Source organism: Notechis scutatus, chromosome 3 (genome assembly GCF_049901735.1).
Source record: "Notechis scutatus isolate UNSWTSFEM ecotype Mainland chromosome 3, rNotScu1.2, whole genome shotgun sequence".
In the NCBI taxonomy this organism is placed as follows: domain Eukaryota; kingdom Metazoa; phylum Chordata; class Lepidosauria; order Squamata; family Elapidae; genus Notechis; species Notechis scutatus.
Window position 1 is genome coordinate 35,814,761 of NC_142011.1, and position 19,483 is coordinate 35,834,243.

General features: G+C 36.3%; 1 protein-coding gene across 1 annotated transcript; it reads right to left on the reverse strand.

Moving 5' to 3' along the window:
* Positions 1-320: 320 nt before the first annotated feature.
* On the reverse strand, positions 321-18,479 carry KLHL12 (kelch like family member 12). Its single transcript, XM_087959508.1, has 12 exons — positions 18,262-18,479; positions 17,378-17,615; positions 16,105-16,258; positions 15,083-15,300; positions 14,158-14,307; positions 12,548-12,662; positions 9,279-9,385; positions 8,073-8,268; positions 5,535-5,693; positions 3,973-4,071; positions 3,014-3,200; positions 321-2,001 (listed from the first exon to the last, which is right to left on the reverse strand). Exons 2-12 carry the CDS (start codon positions 17,558-17,560, stop codon positions 1,875-1,877), a joined length of 1,695 nt encoding a protein of 564 aa, XP_087815634.1. The 5' UTR covers positions 17,561-17,615; positions 18,262-18,479; the 3' UTR covers positions 321-1,874.
* Positions 18,480-19,483: the final 1,004 nt, after the last annotated feature.

Consider the following 19,483-nt stretch of genomic DNA (forward strand, 5'->3'; position numbering starts at 1 on the left):
AATAAAATCCCTTCTATATTAATGAGGGTGATGAAGGTTTCAGTTATCTTTTTAAAAATATTGCAATATGATTAAAGAATGGTATTGTCTCTTAACAAAATAAAATACAAATTCAAAACCCAGAGGCCAGGAAAATTTAAAATCCCTATTATATAATCATAGCTGCATTTGGAAATCTAGGTAAGCCTTCAAAGAGTTATAGATGATATGCTCTTAGGCAACATTACATTTGGCCTTTTTAAAATCAGTGACATCTAGAAACTAACACAGTACTTAATAAATAGTGCAAGTATAACCAACCTATATGGATATATCAAATATTTGAACCAGCCATCCTTTTATTAAAAAATACATATGAAAGGAATCAAACACTAGTGTGATAGGTCAGGGCTTTTAAATCAATGTTGTTTGAAAGTGCATAATTAGTCTATTGTACCCCTATCCCCAAAGCAAGAAGTCACCCACACCCAAGAAAATAAATACATTCATCCCTTGGTTTCTGATTGGCTAACACACACAAAGCCTCAGTAGTTTCATGAGAGAAAATGCCAAGGTCACACTGAAAGCTACAGCACATAATTGAGGGATTATCCACAGGGTTATGTTTCCATCAGCAAAGTGACTTGTCTTCACATATCTAATACAAACTGCATTATATATCAGAGGCATATTAAGGAGATTGGGAGCTAGGAATCTTAGGTGCCACCACAGAGGAATGGCTTGAGCAAGTCAACAGTTCTGGCTCACTTTGGAGATGATTATTCAAAAATCCTTAGTGGATATGGAGGTGGTTAGCCTTTCTGGCTGAAAGCACAAGAAATACAGAATAACACAACTGAAATGCAAAAAATGTGTACTGACATTCATTCTGGACATATACACTGCAATCCCTTTATCGGCATCACATTTCAACCGTATTTGCAGTGCAACATGAAGGTGACCACTGTAACTTTGGGAGTCTCTTATGATTTGAAGTGATAACTCGTAGTGCGTGGGCACATCCAGTTCCTAAAAAGTACCTTGGGTAGAGGTTTTCTTCAAAAGCATATTTATAAATAACTGCTGCACTCAAGATGCCAAGGACATCCTTCATTGTTCTGCTACTGGCAAGAGTTTGTAGCTTAGAAGGCAAATGTAAACATAAACCTGGTTGTTGCTTAAGCACTAACACCTTTTTTTTCCTCTAGTGCATATTGATTCTAGTCTCTGGTATTTTTAAAAAATATTTAAAGTTCTAGTGCTGCCTGCCTGCCTGCCTGCCTGCCTCTTGTTCTTCCCAACAGATATGACTGCATATCCCAGCAGGTAATTTTCCTGTCTGCCCTTTGCCCCACCTTATGTATTGCATATGTCAAGTTTGTATACCGACATACATAATGTTTCATTTTCACTGATCAGTTGGTTCCTGGCTGCTTTCCAGAAGAACATGGGCAAGCTGGTGCAGAATCTGAAAAAGTATCCCCAAAAAGTTTGGTCTGCTCATATGATGTTCATCAGCATATTTGGTATATGAAAATATTCAGGAACAAACAGAACTTTGGATGTGGTCAAAGCTCAATGAGTATGTGCTGATGATTAGAGACAACTGAGATGACGGACTTAGATATTCAGCAAGCAGACATTCTTGCAGCTCTGATGATTCATTTTTACAGAGTTAGTCTACACAAGCATGCAGTTCATCCGTTGTCAAGTCAAAGTGCATTGTGGCTGGGTTTTTCTTCAAACCAGAATCAGTAGATCTGTTGATAATTTGCAGCATAGTCCAGATATTAAAAGTGACTTAATTCACAGCTACAGGATCAATAATTCCAAGTCAGGCAATGCTTTTTCTGGTAATTGTTCCACGGAAGTGCTCTCCCAAGCCTTTCTTAAAGTCACTTTTCTCGTAGTACACAAACACCAGCATCACAACGTTGGGTTCCTAGTGATGTCACCACTTCCCAGTTGTCTATGATAGGATCATAGCATTCAATACTGCTCAGGAGTGAGTTTCCATCATACCTGTATACAACAGAGATTTACAGATGAAACCTTGCTGAGGTCCAGATTCAGAGTCAGAACTATTAGAATACCTTTGTCACAGGAAAATAAAGCTCTTCTAAGAGCTTTTTAAAGCTATTCAGAAATTAGCATAAGGCAAAGTTTGCTATACAGGCAGTCCTCACATCTATAACCATTGCAGCATCCCCATGGTCATGTGATCAAAATTTGGCTTCTTGGCAACTGGTTCATATTTATGATAATTGAAGTGTCCTGGGGTCATGTGATCCCCTTTTGCGACCTGACAAAGTCAATGGGGAACCCAAATTCACTTAACCACCATGTTACCAAATTAACAACTGCAGTGATTCACTTAACTATGGCAAAAAGGTTGTAAAATGAGGCAAAGCTCACTTAACAAATGTCTCACTTAGCAACATACATTTTGGGCCCAATTGTGGTCATAAGTTGAGGACTCTTATCTACTTTTACTCATTACTATACAATAGACCAATTTCCATTTTGATAAGAAATTTAGGATAAGGACAAGTGTATTTTATGAATATATATAATCTGGCAATGAAACCAGAATGCACCGTCATCTTACATACTTCCGAAAGCTGTTGGTTCTGTTGACCTGACAGAGACATAAAACAATCTTATTTTTTAATATATTTGGTTTCAAACTTGTATCAGAATTCCCCCAAAATGGTCCCCTCCAGGTGTTTCACTTCAGGTAAAACCCTGTGATCTAAGTAACTTGGAGCAAACATACAAACTGCAGAAACGTGATTGGCCTGTGATATACACCATATAACCAAAGCACAGATACCATCAAAGCAGAAATGACTTTAAAGGATTTGAATAGGATAACATCATGTATGCACACAGTATCTAATTATACCCAAAATAAATGGTATCTGGAGAGGTATAGAATATGTAGCCTATAATTCCATAAAACAAAGCAAGTGTCAGGGATACCTAGAACATTTAACAATCATAAATGTTAATTCCATAGGCACCATTTGCTTACCCAGCTATGGCATAAAGCCTTCCACGGAGCACTGTTGCCCCCACATAACAGCGGGGTGTTGTCATGCTTGTTACTGTTGTCCAAGAGTCTGTACGAATGTTATAAGCTTCCACAGAGGAGAGATGTGATGTTCCATCAAACCCTCCAACCACATAGATGTGGTCATTGAGCAAGGCTACTCCAGCTCCTGCAAGGACAAGTAATGAAATGTGATAGCAAAGCAGTAGATGAATTCCTTCTGTTTGACATTAGGAGATTATAGGAGACTGCATAGTCTGCTTTCCGTAAGACATGCTAACTTCTATCCTTGTGCATAAAAGTCAACTAGGTGCCTTTGGGGCAGTTATTCTCTTAGCCCAACCCACCACAGGGTTGTTGTTGTGGGAAAAATAGAAGGCAGGAATATGAAGTTTTGTTTGCTGCCCTGAGCTATCTAATCAAAAGCAGAATAAAAATCTAGTAATAACAACTGCATATGCCTTCATTTTTAACAACTGTTTAATATTCATAATTACTACTAACGGTTTATATTAATAGTGAATTAATTTGTGATAAAGATGTTATGTTGTTTCAGGGTATCAAAGAAGTTAATATTTAAAATGTCTATTAAACATAATAGAGTGAGAAACAATAAGTGGTTTATGATGTAAAGACTGCTCTAATATGATGATTTAGAAGAGATTTTGGAAAGAGCTGCTCAGTGGTAAGCTTAGGGAATTCTACCTCCATACTGTAGTTGAATGTATTTTTTTAACGTTTTCAGGATGGCTGCCTGAGGAAAACATTTTTGCTCAACAAATACTGTCTACTAAATGTGTCTGACAGGATCTCAGTAAAGTACTGTATATATTTTACAGAAAGATGTAGACTTTTAATCTCTTTCTCTTATTCAGATTTATTCTATCTAGAAAACATTTAGATTTTATTCCATAATTCCCTAACCCAATCAGAAATCTCACCTGAGCGTTTAGTAGCCATTGGAGTCACATTTGTCCAATGGCCTGTATGGGGATCATATCGCTCCACAGAATTTAAGATGTTTAGACCATCATACCCACCTAAATGCATACACAAGAGAAAGTAAATTAAGTGTCTGTTTGTTTTATATTCAGATTCAGAATAAAGAAAACATTTAAAAAGCAAAAAAAGATCCATAGTTGGGGGGTGGGGGGGAGAAGGAAACACAGATTTGTAGCTACATTGATGTGCAACAATATTGTATAGCAGTCCCAATTTACCCACCTATATTATTTGGATGCTGAAAAAAATTGACAAATATATCAGCCCTAAACAAAAAAGGGCCTTTACTCTGGTATGATATCATGCTGTCCTTAAAGTCTGATATAGCAAGATTCCTTGCCTAGAGAGACAATGCCCCTTGATGCAGGAGGCACAGAACTACAGAGCATATTTCTCCCCAGTGCTTTTACTACAAAGACATTTGCACTAGCCTCATCTTACCACTATTAAATAAATATCCAAGGCACACAAGACAGTTTTATACCATGCTGTTGTTTTCAGATATCAACCCTGTTACAACATACAATGGTTTTGGTTCTGTGCGGCAGCGTTCAAAATTCATTGGATGATTACCTGCACTATAAACTAGATTTAAGAAACACCTAGTCTACAATATTAACTTTGTAATTTGATATAGTTTTCCACCAATTAACCTTTTATGCTCCCCTATACCCATTTAATGCTCCTATTCCTTATTTTAGAGTGTTGCTCTTTATATATACTTTTAGTTTTTAATTACATATTTTTTATATCTTATAGCTAACAATCATACTCCCCCCTCCTTATAGTGGTCTATGGCCATAATAAAGATTTGATCTGATTTACAAATGCCAGCTTTGGACAAATACTGTATAGTGAATAGTGTTATACTTTGTGGCATAATTAATTGCCTGGACATTTTGGCAGCTAAAATGCCAACTTATAGTATCTAGACATACTTGTGGAAGAAAGGTTACTCTAGAAGGCTTTAATGGTTTTCTTCATACATAAGGTGTCAGAATATATTAGCTTTTCCAAGAAAGATGATGGAGATTCATTTTAATTTCATAAAACCCAATTCAACTAAACTTTAATTTGTTACAAAAATACTTCTTAGAATAACTCTTTTTCTAGCTGAAATTATATTACAATGCTGATAATTTTTTAACTATCTAATAGTTTAGAGCAGGTTTTTTTTTATGCAGTGCCTTAGTATTCAATAGCTTTGAAACTCATTAAATTTGGTACTCAACACATTTTGATGTGAAAATTCTGCCTCGGTACTTTATGCACAAATATTAAAGAACTGATGCAATCTGATAATTCCTAAGCAATTCCTTCTTGTAGTACTCCATTTACAGTTACAATTTTGAAATACTGGAATTTTGTACTAAGGGCATTCCAGGTAAAAATATTATATTTGATAATACAACAGAACAACATACAACAGAAAATCTGTGGATGCTGGAGTATGTTTGATTTAATACTTTTAATACTAGGACATCCAAATGGGTTTACATACCAAGGCAGTAGATAATATTATTGGCCACAACCAGTCCTGCACCTTCACGAGCTGTCTGCATATCTCCCAACATACTCCACTGATCAATATTTGGATCATATCTTTCCATACTGGTGTGGCGTCTGCTTCCATCAAAACCTCCAGAAACATATATCATATCTATAACAAACTGGAGTCAGTTATTTCAAGAGAAAGATTTTTCTTTATCACAATTTTTCTAAAAAAAATCTTATTAAATTATGTGTATTACTGTTTTACTTTATTTCCAAAGCACCCCACAGTGTATCAAATGAAATATAGAAATTTATAAATAAATACAAGTACAAATGATAAAAGCAAGGGTGAACTACCAAAGGGAGTAAATATTATATCAGGAATCTGCATTTCCATTGGCTTAGAAATCAAGCCAAGAAATTTAGAAATTTCCCTGCCATGTTGACGATCACAGGCAAAAGTAGATGGGGCTGGGATACTTTTTAGAGTTGGAATAGAAGTTCCCTTCTCGAAACATTTTTGGTTCCATGTCTCTGAAGAGAGAAATTAGTAATGCTAGTGGGTTACACTGTTCAAACCTCTGAATTAAACCCCCTCAAATTAACCCCCTAAATCAGGGGTCCCTAACCACTGGGCCCCGGACCGGTACCGGGCCGTGGAACATTTTCTACCGGGCCGCCGGTTTGCTGGGCGCCGCCATCTTGTTTTGATGAGAAAGTGCTTCTGGTGAGCTTTTCTGGTTGGAAAGCGGCGTTTCGGTCCTGAAGGAATCCTCGCGCCTTAGTTTCATCGAAGGGGGAGGGCGGCTTCGAACAAAACTAAGGCGCGAGGACTCTTTCAGCACCCAAGGCAAGGCGAGCCGAGCGACCGTCCCGAAGCCCATCGACAAAGGTACAAAGGAGGAGTTGAAGGTGGCGGGGAGAAGCGGGGGACGGCTGGCTGGCCGGTCGCTCGGCTCGCCTTGCCATGCGTACTGATGCCGGTACCGGGCCGCGGATCATTTTGTGATGCCGGTACCGGGCCCTGGCACAAAAAAGGTTGGGGGCTACGGCCCTAAATAAGGAAGACCAAACATTGTACACATGAGTGATTAGTTCTGTAGCTTCAAAAAATTTGTCCTAATATCTTCAAGGTACACAAATTGAAAATTGCAGCAAAAGGTGTAGTTAGGACACTTAGATAAACAGACAGAGGTGTATGCATTTTGAAAATGATTCGAAATAAAATGGTAAAAAGGCCCATGCATGATAAAAGATACTGAACATGAAGATTTTGAAGTCAAACTATCATTTATTTCAATCTCTCATTCAAAATGAAATTAGACTTGTTCTTTGCATGCGTAACTGAATCTTTTAAAAAAATTATGCACAAGTCAAATATAGGTATATGCTCCTCCCAACATATGGCAATCAGAGGAATTTTTGCAAATATTTTCCATCCCCCATTTCTGCTATGTATTCATTTTCTTGTGGGAGGCTGGGTTATTACTTTGGTTAATTATTATTGTTGACAATATTAATTTCCAACTCCTACAACAGAAACAGTGTAAGAACTCTAGAGAAGCACAAGCATACTACAGCAACCTTGAACAGCAGAAAAAGGAAACAGATCATCTATACAACATCTTCCACAAAATGAATATTCATGCAACTTCATTACAAAGTGCATGACCACTCAATCCAATATAGCACAACCAACTCAAGCTGTAAAAAGGATAATGCTGCCATACATCAAAAGCATCTCAGAAAGCACCAACAGACTATTACAATCACATGGAATCAACATAGCACACAAGCCAACTAAAGCCCTCCAAAACATCCCAAGTAAAGCAAAAGTCCCAGCAGCCTCAGGAGAAAAAACAGGAGTCATCTACAACATACAGTATAAAGACTGTAATAACCAGTATATAGGACAGACAGGCAGAAGACTAGCAGAACACATCAATGAACCCCAACTAGCAGTCAGAAGACATGATGAAAACTTTTCAATTTCACAACATATGGACAGACTTAACCATAGTTTCAACTGGGAACCTGTGAAAATCCTAGATGAAGCCACATTAAAAAATGCTAGAGAATTTCTGCAAACCTGGCTCTCGGACAAATTGGCCATCAATAGATACATAGACATAAACAACAACAAAAGAAACAAACAAGCCAAAAAGGGAAGAAAAAGATCAAAACACCTCCACACCTGTAATCAACCCCCAGATGAACATAGATTAACACCAGGATTAACATCAGACCAACAATCAAGAAGTAAATAATACCCCAATCAAGGAACTTCCAAACAAGCTAACAGTGAATAGCCCAACTGAAGAAAACCAAGACCACTCCCATCAACACTGACAGGGCAAGCCACCAGATATAAACTGAGAGCAACTCCTTACTAGCATTGATAATATTACCTAGTTTGGATAATGAACAGTCTGCAAGAAAACAACCAAGCTCAGAGAGCACCAAAGATCCCTTCATTAATACTTATTTCCCACATGTAGATTTTTCCCCAAGAATAATCATTAGTTGGTTGTTTTTCAATACATACCTCCTAGACTTGTGGCCCCTGCTAGACCCCGTCGAACATTCATTGGAGCCACAGAGTACCAAATGCTATCTTCATCAGAAGTATAATCTAAGCACTCCACAGAGCTCAAACGTGAACGGCCGTCATAGCCACCTATTACATATATCCGGTCATGCAAGGAAACTGTAGCAACATAGCGTCTTTTGCGGCTGATGCTCTATGTAAGTTAAAAGAAAGAAAATAGAATCATATTTTTATATCTAAAAAGAAATTGACACTAGCAATTTTCTAGTGCTAGAATGCAAAATCAGAGAGAAAGAATGTAAACTGTATCAACGTGGACTAATGTGACAGGGTTTATTTGTAGGTGTCCAGCTCATCTGCAATGATAATACTCAATTTCCCATGTTTGCCTTTTCAAAATGCAGCACAATTGTGTTTTTCTCAGCATAAGATAAACTTGATCCCTATGGACCATAATAAATTCTGGATAATTTTAATTCAGAGAAGAAATGTCTTACAAAAACAGGAAAATGTCTTCTATGTACTTTGAAAATATAAAAAAGTGATATTTTGTTTGGAATATTTTTAAATCTTGATTTAGCAATCTTACATACAATATGGTTTTCTCAGTAATCCTTAAATCGTTTTGGAAGCATATTTTAGAATTTTAGAAATGTGAGAAGGTGCTTTGCTTAACACTGTCATTCCATTAAAAAATACTGAGATGACAGTGAACAACGGTCTGACCTTGAATCTGTTCCTGTCTGCATCCGTCTGCATTACAATCCATTCACGTAGTAGAATACTACTGTATTACTTCCTAAGGAGTATAGACAGGAAGAGACAGTTATCTTCTACTGTTCACAAATAGGGTGTTCCAGTTTTATACCCATTCTTACATGGAGATTTCTAAAAAAACAAAGTTCTCCCTCTGACAGATGTGTTTACCTATTCAAACACTACTGGTGAAAATCAACTAGAGAAAAAAACATTGTGAAATTAGAAGCATTGGGCAATGAAAAATTTCTTTACCTGATACTTCTTTTGCACTAAACTTCATCATGCCAAAGACATTTTGCTTTTTTAAAGAAAAAATGCTCTAGGAATCTTAGATTCATTACTGAATTATAAGCAAATTGCCCCACAATAGATACCTAACATTTCACATATGTAAATAGCATGTTGTTGTTTTAAACATATGTGATGAAGCAGATAACTACATACTGGTAAGAAGCTCCATTCTTGTGTTTTGGGGTCATATTTCTCCACCACATCAATGGGAGACTGTTGACTTCCAAAACCCCCAATTACAAGTAGAACTTCATTGGCACCTAAATGAAAGAGACACCCATAATGTTACACATCAGTAAGCTTTACAAATAAAAATGGGATAAAATTTTTAAATAACTTTTAAATAAACTGAAAGCCAGTGTAGTGTACTACCACAGGAACTGGATTAGAAGTGGGAAGATTTAGGATTTAGCACTTCCCTTAGTCAAGAAACCAATTGGATAAACTTGGATTAGTCACTCACCCCTATCTGTAATCAAAGCCAGGGAAAAGCAAGCTGAAAACCACCCTCACTGTTACATTATGCACTGAAAGCTTTGTATGCAAGCTATGTTACAGTAGCATGAAACAAGTGAAGGCTGCAACCAAGCAGGATAAATGCATTCTAAAAGAAGTACAAATTATCTACCATATTCAAATACTTTTTCCTGAAGGAAATAAGATGCTGGCATAGCAACCAGGAAACTGGGAGCTTTAGTCCTACCTTAGGCATGAAAACTAGCTGGGTGACCTTAGACTCGTCTCCTAAAGTCTGTTATTGTGGAGAAAACAGGAGGAGGAAGGAGTGTTATATATGAGCTATTTATAAAAATAATAAAGGTGGGACTAAACATCTAAAATTAAAAAAAATTAGCATAAAGTTCTCCGAGTATTTTATACTAGGGCTGTGCAGCACTTTAGTTGAGTACATAATCATATAATAACTATCTGCAACTGCTTAAAGAAACAGCATCTTTTACTAGGATATATACATGATTGCTTTTTGCAACTGCTATGCAGTTCTGAGAAAAGCAACAACTCAGCGGCTTTTTTTTGTATAATTTTTTTATTACCAAAATTAAAATACAAACGCCAAGAAAACAAAGACAAAAAAAAACACCCAAACAAAAGCAAAACTAAACAAGGGGAAAGAATACATAAAAAACATACACATAAATTGCCTCCCCTAGTTGAATACTGATTAAATATATTTCAACAAGAGTAGTTTCCCCACCCCCACCTTGTGAAATAGGTCCACAATTTATAAACAACTCCAACTCTGTTTAACCAACCAATTGACCTGTTTTCTGTCTACTGTAGAAAAAGAACAGTAAACCCAAGAGCAAAGTTAAACTTCAAAGGCCTCTGTTAACTGGGAATGGCTGCTTTACAAATTTGCCAATCGAGACAGGCAGTCCTCAGGTTATGACGACAAGTGGGACCAGAATTTCCCTTGCTAAGCACTATGGTTGTCAGAGGACCGCACTGCTTAGCAACAGCAATCCTTGCAGTCCTGGTTACAGTTTTAACTCAAAAATAACTTTTTCAAGAGACTGCATAGGCTTGTTTGATGGCAGCTTTATAATTTTTAGTAGTTATTTAGTATTTATTGGTTTTACAGATTGACTTTATGATTTTATTTTATATGCTGTAAACTGTCTGGAATCAGAAGAGAAGGAAGCATATAAGATTAGCAAACAAAAAGTAATTAGCACATACTCCTAAACATTTATTTAAGAACTGTGTAATTGAGTAATGAACTACCTTCATATTAACATTGAAATCTCCTCCTGTCTTCTTAAAAATCTTCAAGAAAGCTTTACTACTTCACTGAACAATTTTGTTCAGATTTTCCACTCCTCCCCTTACTTTCTGTTTGAAAACTATACTGTATGGAATTGTTAAGCATATTAATCCCTGTTATAACAAATATAATCAAACACTAAAATAGCAATGCACTTCATTTATATGTTCAGTAGGTAATAACATAGTAACAATACTGTATTTGAAATGTTAATAGTTGATTTTCCTTTCTTTAATAATTAATCAACAAAAATTAAGGTATCATTGAATACATAGTTGAAAGGCAATTCAACTGCCACGCTTGTTCATGAAACAAATTATCTCTTTCTTTTCAAAAATCATCCTAATTATTCTTGCTAACCTGAGCCACATAATTGTGAGTTATTTTCTGACAATCTGACTTTTTATTCTGCAGCTATGCATTTGCTTCCTAGCTATGTTCTATACTTGCTTTTCGTGAGCTCATTCTATTGTATTCAGTTAATTGTTTCAGTTAGGAAAATAATTTTGAGGCCACATTATATTTCAGTAATAACCACTGTAATTTCTTCCAAGTAGTTTACCAATACATATTTCATTAACAGTTCTAGAGATGGGTCCCCCAATCCCATGTCCAAGGCCCATTGCCAGGTCACAGCCTATTGGGAACCGGACTGCGGAAGTGGTGGGTGGGTGTGAATGAGCACACAGCTGCATTTATAAAAGTAGTGCATGTGTATGGGTGTGCCACCCACTCTCTCCCCCCACTGCTGCCACCTCCGCCAGTCCGCCGAGCCAGAAAGGTTGAGGACCGCTGATCTACAACACCTAAAATTAGGCAAGGCCAGTCCTCTATCCATCCATCTGAACTAGACAGAGACAGCATATTGATGACTAAGCACATTTGTACCTTTTTTCTTCAAACATGTGTTTTGGGTTTGAAGGTACATGGTGATTTCACCCTATGAAGGTTTATAAATTACATAAATTATGCTTAAAACATTACTTCCCCTGTATTTTATTTACTAATAAATTATTTAGATTATGTTTTGCATTTATTTTTATGGAGCAAACTGAAATTCTCCTGCTTGAAACTCAAAATATTTTAATAAGTGATCTCTTCAAAAATTTAACTAATTCAGTATTTTAAAGGATTGCTGTTCACATGGAAACATAAAATATTTCTGATTTGATACATTTAATTTGTATCCTGCCTTTATTATTTTTATAAATAACTCAAATTAGCAAACATATCACCAATTTTCCTCACAAAAACAACACTGTGAGGTGGGTTGAGCTGAGAGTGGTCCAAAGTCACCCAGGTGGCTTTCATGGCTAAGGTGGAACTTCACGCATGGTCTCCTGCTTTCCAGTCTGGTGCTTTTACCACTAGACCAAACTGGCTCTCAAAAAAGAGACTAATTACTTATTTTCAATAACTATTTAATTTACTTGAATCAGAATACAACTCTAGACTTTGAGGGTAGCAGGGTTTTTTGATATATAAAAATCTTCAAGCCCATCTTCTGCAGCAGTGATAACAGAATACTATGAATCCATTAATCCCCTAAACATGGCAACTGACAAGAGATAATAAACATGAGAATGGAACATGACATTTCCTTCTTCTTAAATGTTAATTTGAATCCTTTGCCACTTACCTAGACGTGCTCGGGTCCTTGGACCTTGCATTTGGCTCCGGAGTTCAGGTCTTAAATGAAACTTTTTAGCTTCATCTACAAGGTCTCTGCACTGTAAACTGCATCGGATAAAAGGCTGGGGAAATATAACAAGACTATATAATTTTTACAATATATACAAGTGTGCGATACCACAGAGGTATACTGCCTTATGAAAACAACAAAAAGAACAACATTTATATTAAAGCAGTATTTTTAAAAGCAATATTAGGCATATACAGACATATACAAGTTTGTGTTATGGTAGCAGAAGGGACCCATTCTAAAGCTAAACAATTACGCTACTATAAAATTGCTGAGTTTTAGACTATTTCTTTTACACTAATGAATCATCTGTACCACAAGTACTAATCTTCATTGAACCACATTAAACCAAAGATTTACACATTGTTTCAAAAAGACAACAAAAAAGCTAAGAAGGAAACAAAACACCAAAACATATCTTTCCCACCAACCAGTAATCAGGGGCTTACACCACTTTCTAGCACTGATGATGTTATTTAAATTGGGTAATGAAATGTCTGCAAACAACTAAGCTCAGATAGCACCAAGGACTCCCCAGATACAAAAAGGCAGCTTGCAGTTTGCCAAACATTTTTTTGGCATGTGATTAGGAACAGATATGCTGATGATTGAGATAAACAATTTTAAATGGGGCTGGTTACATTCATGGAAAAGTGATCCCCACTTTTGTTGGATCCAGTTCCATAAATGTATTGCAGAGAAGCATGGAAGCACAAAATGCAGCACCTGCCTGTGATTTCATAAAACAGAAGTCTTTTTCCAGGCAGCCATCTGATCTGAAAAGGCATGTAGCTACTTTAGTAAGTTGCAGGTCAGATGTACATGTGCTCTGAAGCATCTTTTTGTAATGAAATCTGAAGCACTTCACAATGTTTAGATTCTACTACTCCAATTAGCTCTTTTTATTTTAAGAATCAAAGACAACACACTTTAAATACCAGCTGCTATAAAGCAACAGTGGAAGAAAAGTATCACCCTTCTCTCCGTGATTGTGAGCTCCCTAAATATATCACATTGACTGGTATTCATAGTATTAGATGAACTACTGGCTTGATCCTGCATGGTTCATCTTATATTCTTATATGTGGTTAACTGGCTTCAGATTTTTTAATGGACATACACATCAATAATTTTTATTAGCCTGAAGGGGCTTTTGCAAAATGTATTGATCTGTATTCACTGCAGGTGAATTTAAAATCATGAATACTCCTTTCAGTACTGAAACAAATGCCTCTGTATCTGCTAAGTTGATCAATGTCAATCATTCCTCAATGAACAAAGTGTTATGAACTGCAAGCATTTCATGAAAATCAGAAAATATCCCAAATTGAATAAATGTTGTAGTGCAATAGTGATACTACTAATAGTGGATACTCTCAGACATAGTATTCCTATAATGAACAAGGTCTTCCCTAACTATGATCTTAATATTAAACTGTAGCTCTCTGGACAGGTTTAATAGTTAAACAACTGTAATACCATTTGGAAAAGCATAAATTGCCCACCATTATAATATTAACCATTTCTAAAAGATGAGTTGGACCAACCTCAGTATCTATGACATCGGTGATATAGCGTGGAGTTAGAAGTGGCATGCGCACGTATTGCAAAAGCTCTGGTAAAGAGGCTTCCCGTTCCTTTTTTGAGTGTTTCACCCAATTAATAACTGCTTCAAAGACAGGCTCTTCAGAAGCTACCTGTAAGAAGCAAAACTCCTCAGACTTTTGCAAAGAGTTGGCTATGATTCAAGATAGCCTCCTGGCAGCCCAAACACAGGTTGTACTTCTACTGTGGGAAAATTGCTTAGCAAATTATGATTGCTAGAAACAAACCCAATCATATATTATAAAAATCCAATCATATGTCTACCAAAGAAAATCTGTAGCTTTGTCTTATGACTGTCACAAATATAAAGTGTGAACATGTGACATGTAATTCCAATATTTAATATGATTAAAGGCTCAGTTCCTACAATGATAATTGAATTTAGGGCTTTTTCTAGTTTTTTTAGTCCTCTCTAAAAGTGTGTGTGTGTGGGTGGGGGGGATTAAGGCATCAAACTAGAAACCAGGAGACTGTGAGTTCTACTCCCACCTTAGGCATGAAGGCTGGTTGGGTGAGTTTGGGTTGGGGAAAATAGGAGAAAGAAGGAATATTAAGTATGTTCACCACTTTGAGTTATATATAAAAATAAAAGCGAGATAAAAATAAATAATAAAAAACAAGATCCTCCCATGTTTCCCATTAGACAAATACATTAACATGAAAAGGAAAGAATGGCTAGAGTGCAAACAATCTTATCACACTTCATTGAAAAAGCTGCTTTAAATGTATACATTATTATATGATTCTCAAAAGAACACACAAAAATCCTATTTATACAGCTTGACAAATATATGATTGGTTTGCATTCATTACATGTCAGAATTAAACATTATTTGCCTTAAACTAGGGTAACGGATGAGTTCTTACCTGAATTTCATCGCACTTGATGAGTTTTTCCACTTCTTCTTGACTGAGGAGGATAAACTCTTCATGTTGTACTACATCTGGAAAATGCTTCTGACTAAAAACTTCTGCCGCCAGCATTAAATCAACACAATTATGCGTTTCAGCAAAATCACGAATACCTAAACAGTTAGAAGGATCCAACTGGCTTTCCAGAAATTCACAGCAAGCCTGCTTTACTCCTACAAGAAAATAAAATGGTTGGCACTTTGACTGGTCAAATCATAATCTGAAAAATCACCTGGGAATCAAATTTAAATTAAAAGTGAAAATGTGCAATATTTATTTCTACTGAACAGCAACCCAGACAAGTGTAATGTTATATTGGGTTTCAACTGTGGTCAAGAAAATTCGTATCTTTACAAACTGATATTGCTTTTTTTTTTTTTTTTTACAAAAGACACATCTGAAGCACATGATTAATCTCTGCTTAGAGATTGGGTTGAAGAGGTATATTTATTATTTCAATCAGTATAAAACTTGTGGCCGTTATGAACACTTCTTTTTATAAGTTCAATAAGCTGTATTTGACATAAATGTCACTTCTTAATTCCAGATTATAAAACTACTGATATAAGTATAGTTATGATCAATATTTATAGTCTGAATTTAGACTCTACTGCCATATTTTTTTGACATTTTAAACACCTCTAGAATGAAAAAAATCACATATTGGTTGTACTAGGACAGATAATCAGTTTTTTGAAAAGTATTTCATTCAAAATATTCAGCATTCAGAACTAAGCAATGGAGAAACTGGAATTTTGAGAATCAGTTGTAAGTGCCACTCATTCAGTGCTATCACAACTTTGAGAAGTTGCTAAATAAATGGTTGGTAAGCAAGGTCTATATATTATTTTAATACATCTTTAATTTACTAACTTTAGTATGTTTGTAAAGTTCTGTTCATTTTTGTACAGTGAAGGTGTCTGGACAATGCATCTGATCCTTGATTCCTGCTCTATGCAATTTGTTTCTGGCATTACCTTTCAGCTGAAGTAGACAGGCTGCAGGGAGTAACTCCTGAACATTTTCTACCGTCACATGGACAGTCTCTGTATATACAAAATCCAGCAGTATTTCCATAGTTGAGGCTGTTAGCCCTTGGATATCCACATAGGGTTTATCTTTCTCTGAAAGCTACAAATTACAAGTACAATATGTTTAATTACAAGGATTTACATTAATGATCTTTACTGGGTTATGAAAACTAATTTGGAAAGCATAAGTATGGGTAAGAGGAAATAAGCACCTATTCAAACTTTTCATGTAATATAAAATAATTATTATTAAAAGCGCACCTTGAAAGACTACAATAAATACACAAATATCTTAGTGCTTTTTCTGAGTAACTTAAGATATTTAATTCACCATACCAATTAAGAGGAACTTCTTTCATATATAAATTACAACAAAATCCTCCTTCTGTAAAAAAAGTTATTAGTTTACAAAATATAATTTATTGAAATAAAATATATTTATTGTTAGTATCTGTACTATTTCTGGCCTAGATAAGTAACATTCATAGTTTTGTTTCAGGTCACCTACAGACACATTTGGCAAAAGTAATTTATTAAGCATTAATTTACAAAGTATGAATTTACAACAAATAAAATTTCAAGAAGTATAACATTCCTAGAGAAATAATATATAGCATCAAACAAACTTCTGCAAACTAATTCTGCAAAACCCAACTACAAACTTCCAATCTTTGCTCAAACGAAAGGGCCCAAGTTGCGAAAGGGTCCAAGGTTTAATACTGAACTTCATATTAACTTTTATACAAGTAGAAATACGGCCAAATATATATAATTAAATTATAGCGAGAAGAAACATTGTTACCTATCCATTACATTGTTATGTTGTTAATTGTTTCATGATTATTACACTGTAACAATTTAAAGTTACTGGGCAACATTCAACTTTAGAAAAACATGACTAAGATAATGTTTGAATTATATATTTTGCTACCAATTTTAACCTCTGTGTAAGAATACCCACATCCAGAGCCCAAACACATATACATTCATTTAAAAGCAAATCCCATTGCCTTACTTCCAGATTACACAAAGAACTGCAGCTGTACAATGCAATTCTATGTACATGTACTGGGTAAATCTCAAAGAATGCAATGAATCTTATTTCCAGGAAGGTTTATACTTAAGATTGCACTGATACTTTTAACTGTTAAGTTTCTGGTACATGTTACTCTCATGAAAAAAAAAAATCCAAAATAAGTTTGATGTCTATCTTACCTACCTCACTTGTGAACATAGCACAGAAGTAGTCACTGCAAGCAGCTAATACAATACGATGAGCGGGAAAGTCTTTTTGTTCCACACGCAGGGTCACATCACATAGTGTGTTACTCTTTCGCAAAGAGTTCATTGCATTAAGAATGGACTTGGCATGTGAATTAGTCATTATATCTTTAGGAGCCATAGTCTTAGCCCAGCCAACAAGAGTGTTGAGAAGGCAGGTTCAGAGTATGAATAACCTGTGAAGAAAATGTTTTTTTTTAGGGTGGATGGCTACCAGTCAGTTAAACAAAGTGCTACACATATGAACTGAATTCGATCTGTTTTACTCAAAAAAAAAAAAGTTGGGTATTTTGCACAATTCAAATTTAGTAGCCTATTTTTCATTTCGAAGATTGCAACCTTCAATATACACTTGCAAGTACTTTAGCAAATATGCCTTCCTATGGCATAAGCTTTGCTTGACGTTTTGCAAATGAAAAACAAGGCCATATCCACATTACAAATATAAACTTTCCCGGCTAATTCAATAAGAAATTCATTCACAATTGAAACTTCCAAACGAGCTCCTATTGGGGAACACCAGGGACATCCCCGATTGGATATAAATACAAAGACCCAAATTAACGAAAGGATGCTTCTGTCCCAGCCCAACCATCTATGTCAACTAACAGATTTAGCCACCGGTGCAAATAATTTTGCCAATACTGATCTCACTACCCACCGGAAGACAATATCTTTATTCTCCAACCTGGAAGGCTGCGATATAATTGTATATTCATATATAACTGCGGAGAGGGAAGGACGCCTTCCGCGAACCTTAATTAGCTCGAAGTTTTGTAGGAAAAAGACCGCACCTGCTCCGTTTCTTATGCTTTTACTTACCTGCAGAGCCCTGCCGGATACCGGCGAGCTCTTTAAGCCATGCAGTCAAAACAGGGTCCCGTCTTCTACTGAGCCGAGCAGGGAAAAGAACCGCCGGCGAAACATCTCTCTCCTACCCAAATTCACCACCATAACATTTTCATGAGGGGAGAAACTCCCACTTCCTCAGCTCCACACGTCGCCTTCCTCTTTCACATTAGGCGCGTGCCGATTGCGTCACCATTCGCGCCGAGGCAGAAACCAAAAAAAGGCTGATTTCTATTTGAACCCGTGTGCGAAGAATTGCGGCCCGAGGAAGGGAGGGACAGACAGAATAGAATGCCTTTCCCCTTGGTTGCTAAGCAACGAAACAGCTACCATTATCATCCCCCGCCTCCTCCGTTCAGTTCAGTGCCTTGCTGGGGGGCGGGGGGGAAGGTAGCTGCTTCTTTTTTTTCCTTCCTCGTTTTTTAATGTTTTGCTTTACTTTATCGCACTGCTTAAGTAGCTCCGGGAGATACAGCAAAGGCGCGCTAAACCAAATGATTGAAATAAAGATTTGGGGTGGGGTGGGGTTTATTCACAAGAAGAGTTCTCCACTCCTCTACTCGTTGTAGAATACCTTATGCCACCAGACTTGAAATTCTAGAACTAGAAAACCTTGAATTACGCCGTCTTCGGTCTGATTTAAGCATGGTATATAAAATCATACATTGCAATGTCCTACCTGTCAATGAATACTTCAGCTTCAACCATAACAACACAAGAGCACACAATAGATACAAACTCAAAGTTAACCGCACCAAACTTGATTGCAGGAAATACGACTTCAGCAATAGAGTGGTCAATGTCTGGAATACTCTACCCGACTCTGTAGTTTCTTCCCCAAACCCCAAAAACTTTAACCTTAGACTGTCTACTATTGACCTCACCCCTTTCCTAAGAGGTCTGTGGGGGGCGTGCATAAGCGCACCAACGTGCCTTGCCTACCGTCCCTGTCCTATTGTTTCTCTTATTCTTCTTTTATTTTTCTTATATGTATCCATTTCATGTATTCACAACTATGTATACACTTATACTTATTATCTTGTAAACAATTGGCAAATCAAATAAATAAATAAATAAATAAAAATAAATAAAATAAAAAAGTTACTGACTCCCGGTGACTGCCTGGACTAGTAAAAACTATTCTAGTCGTATAGGGCGTATAACATTTTGACATAAACCCATCACGTTGTTCCCT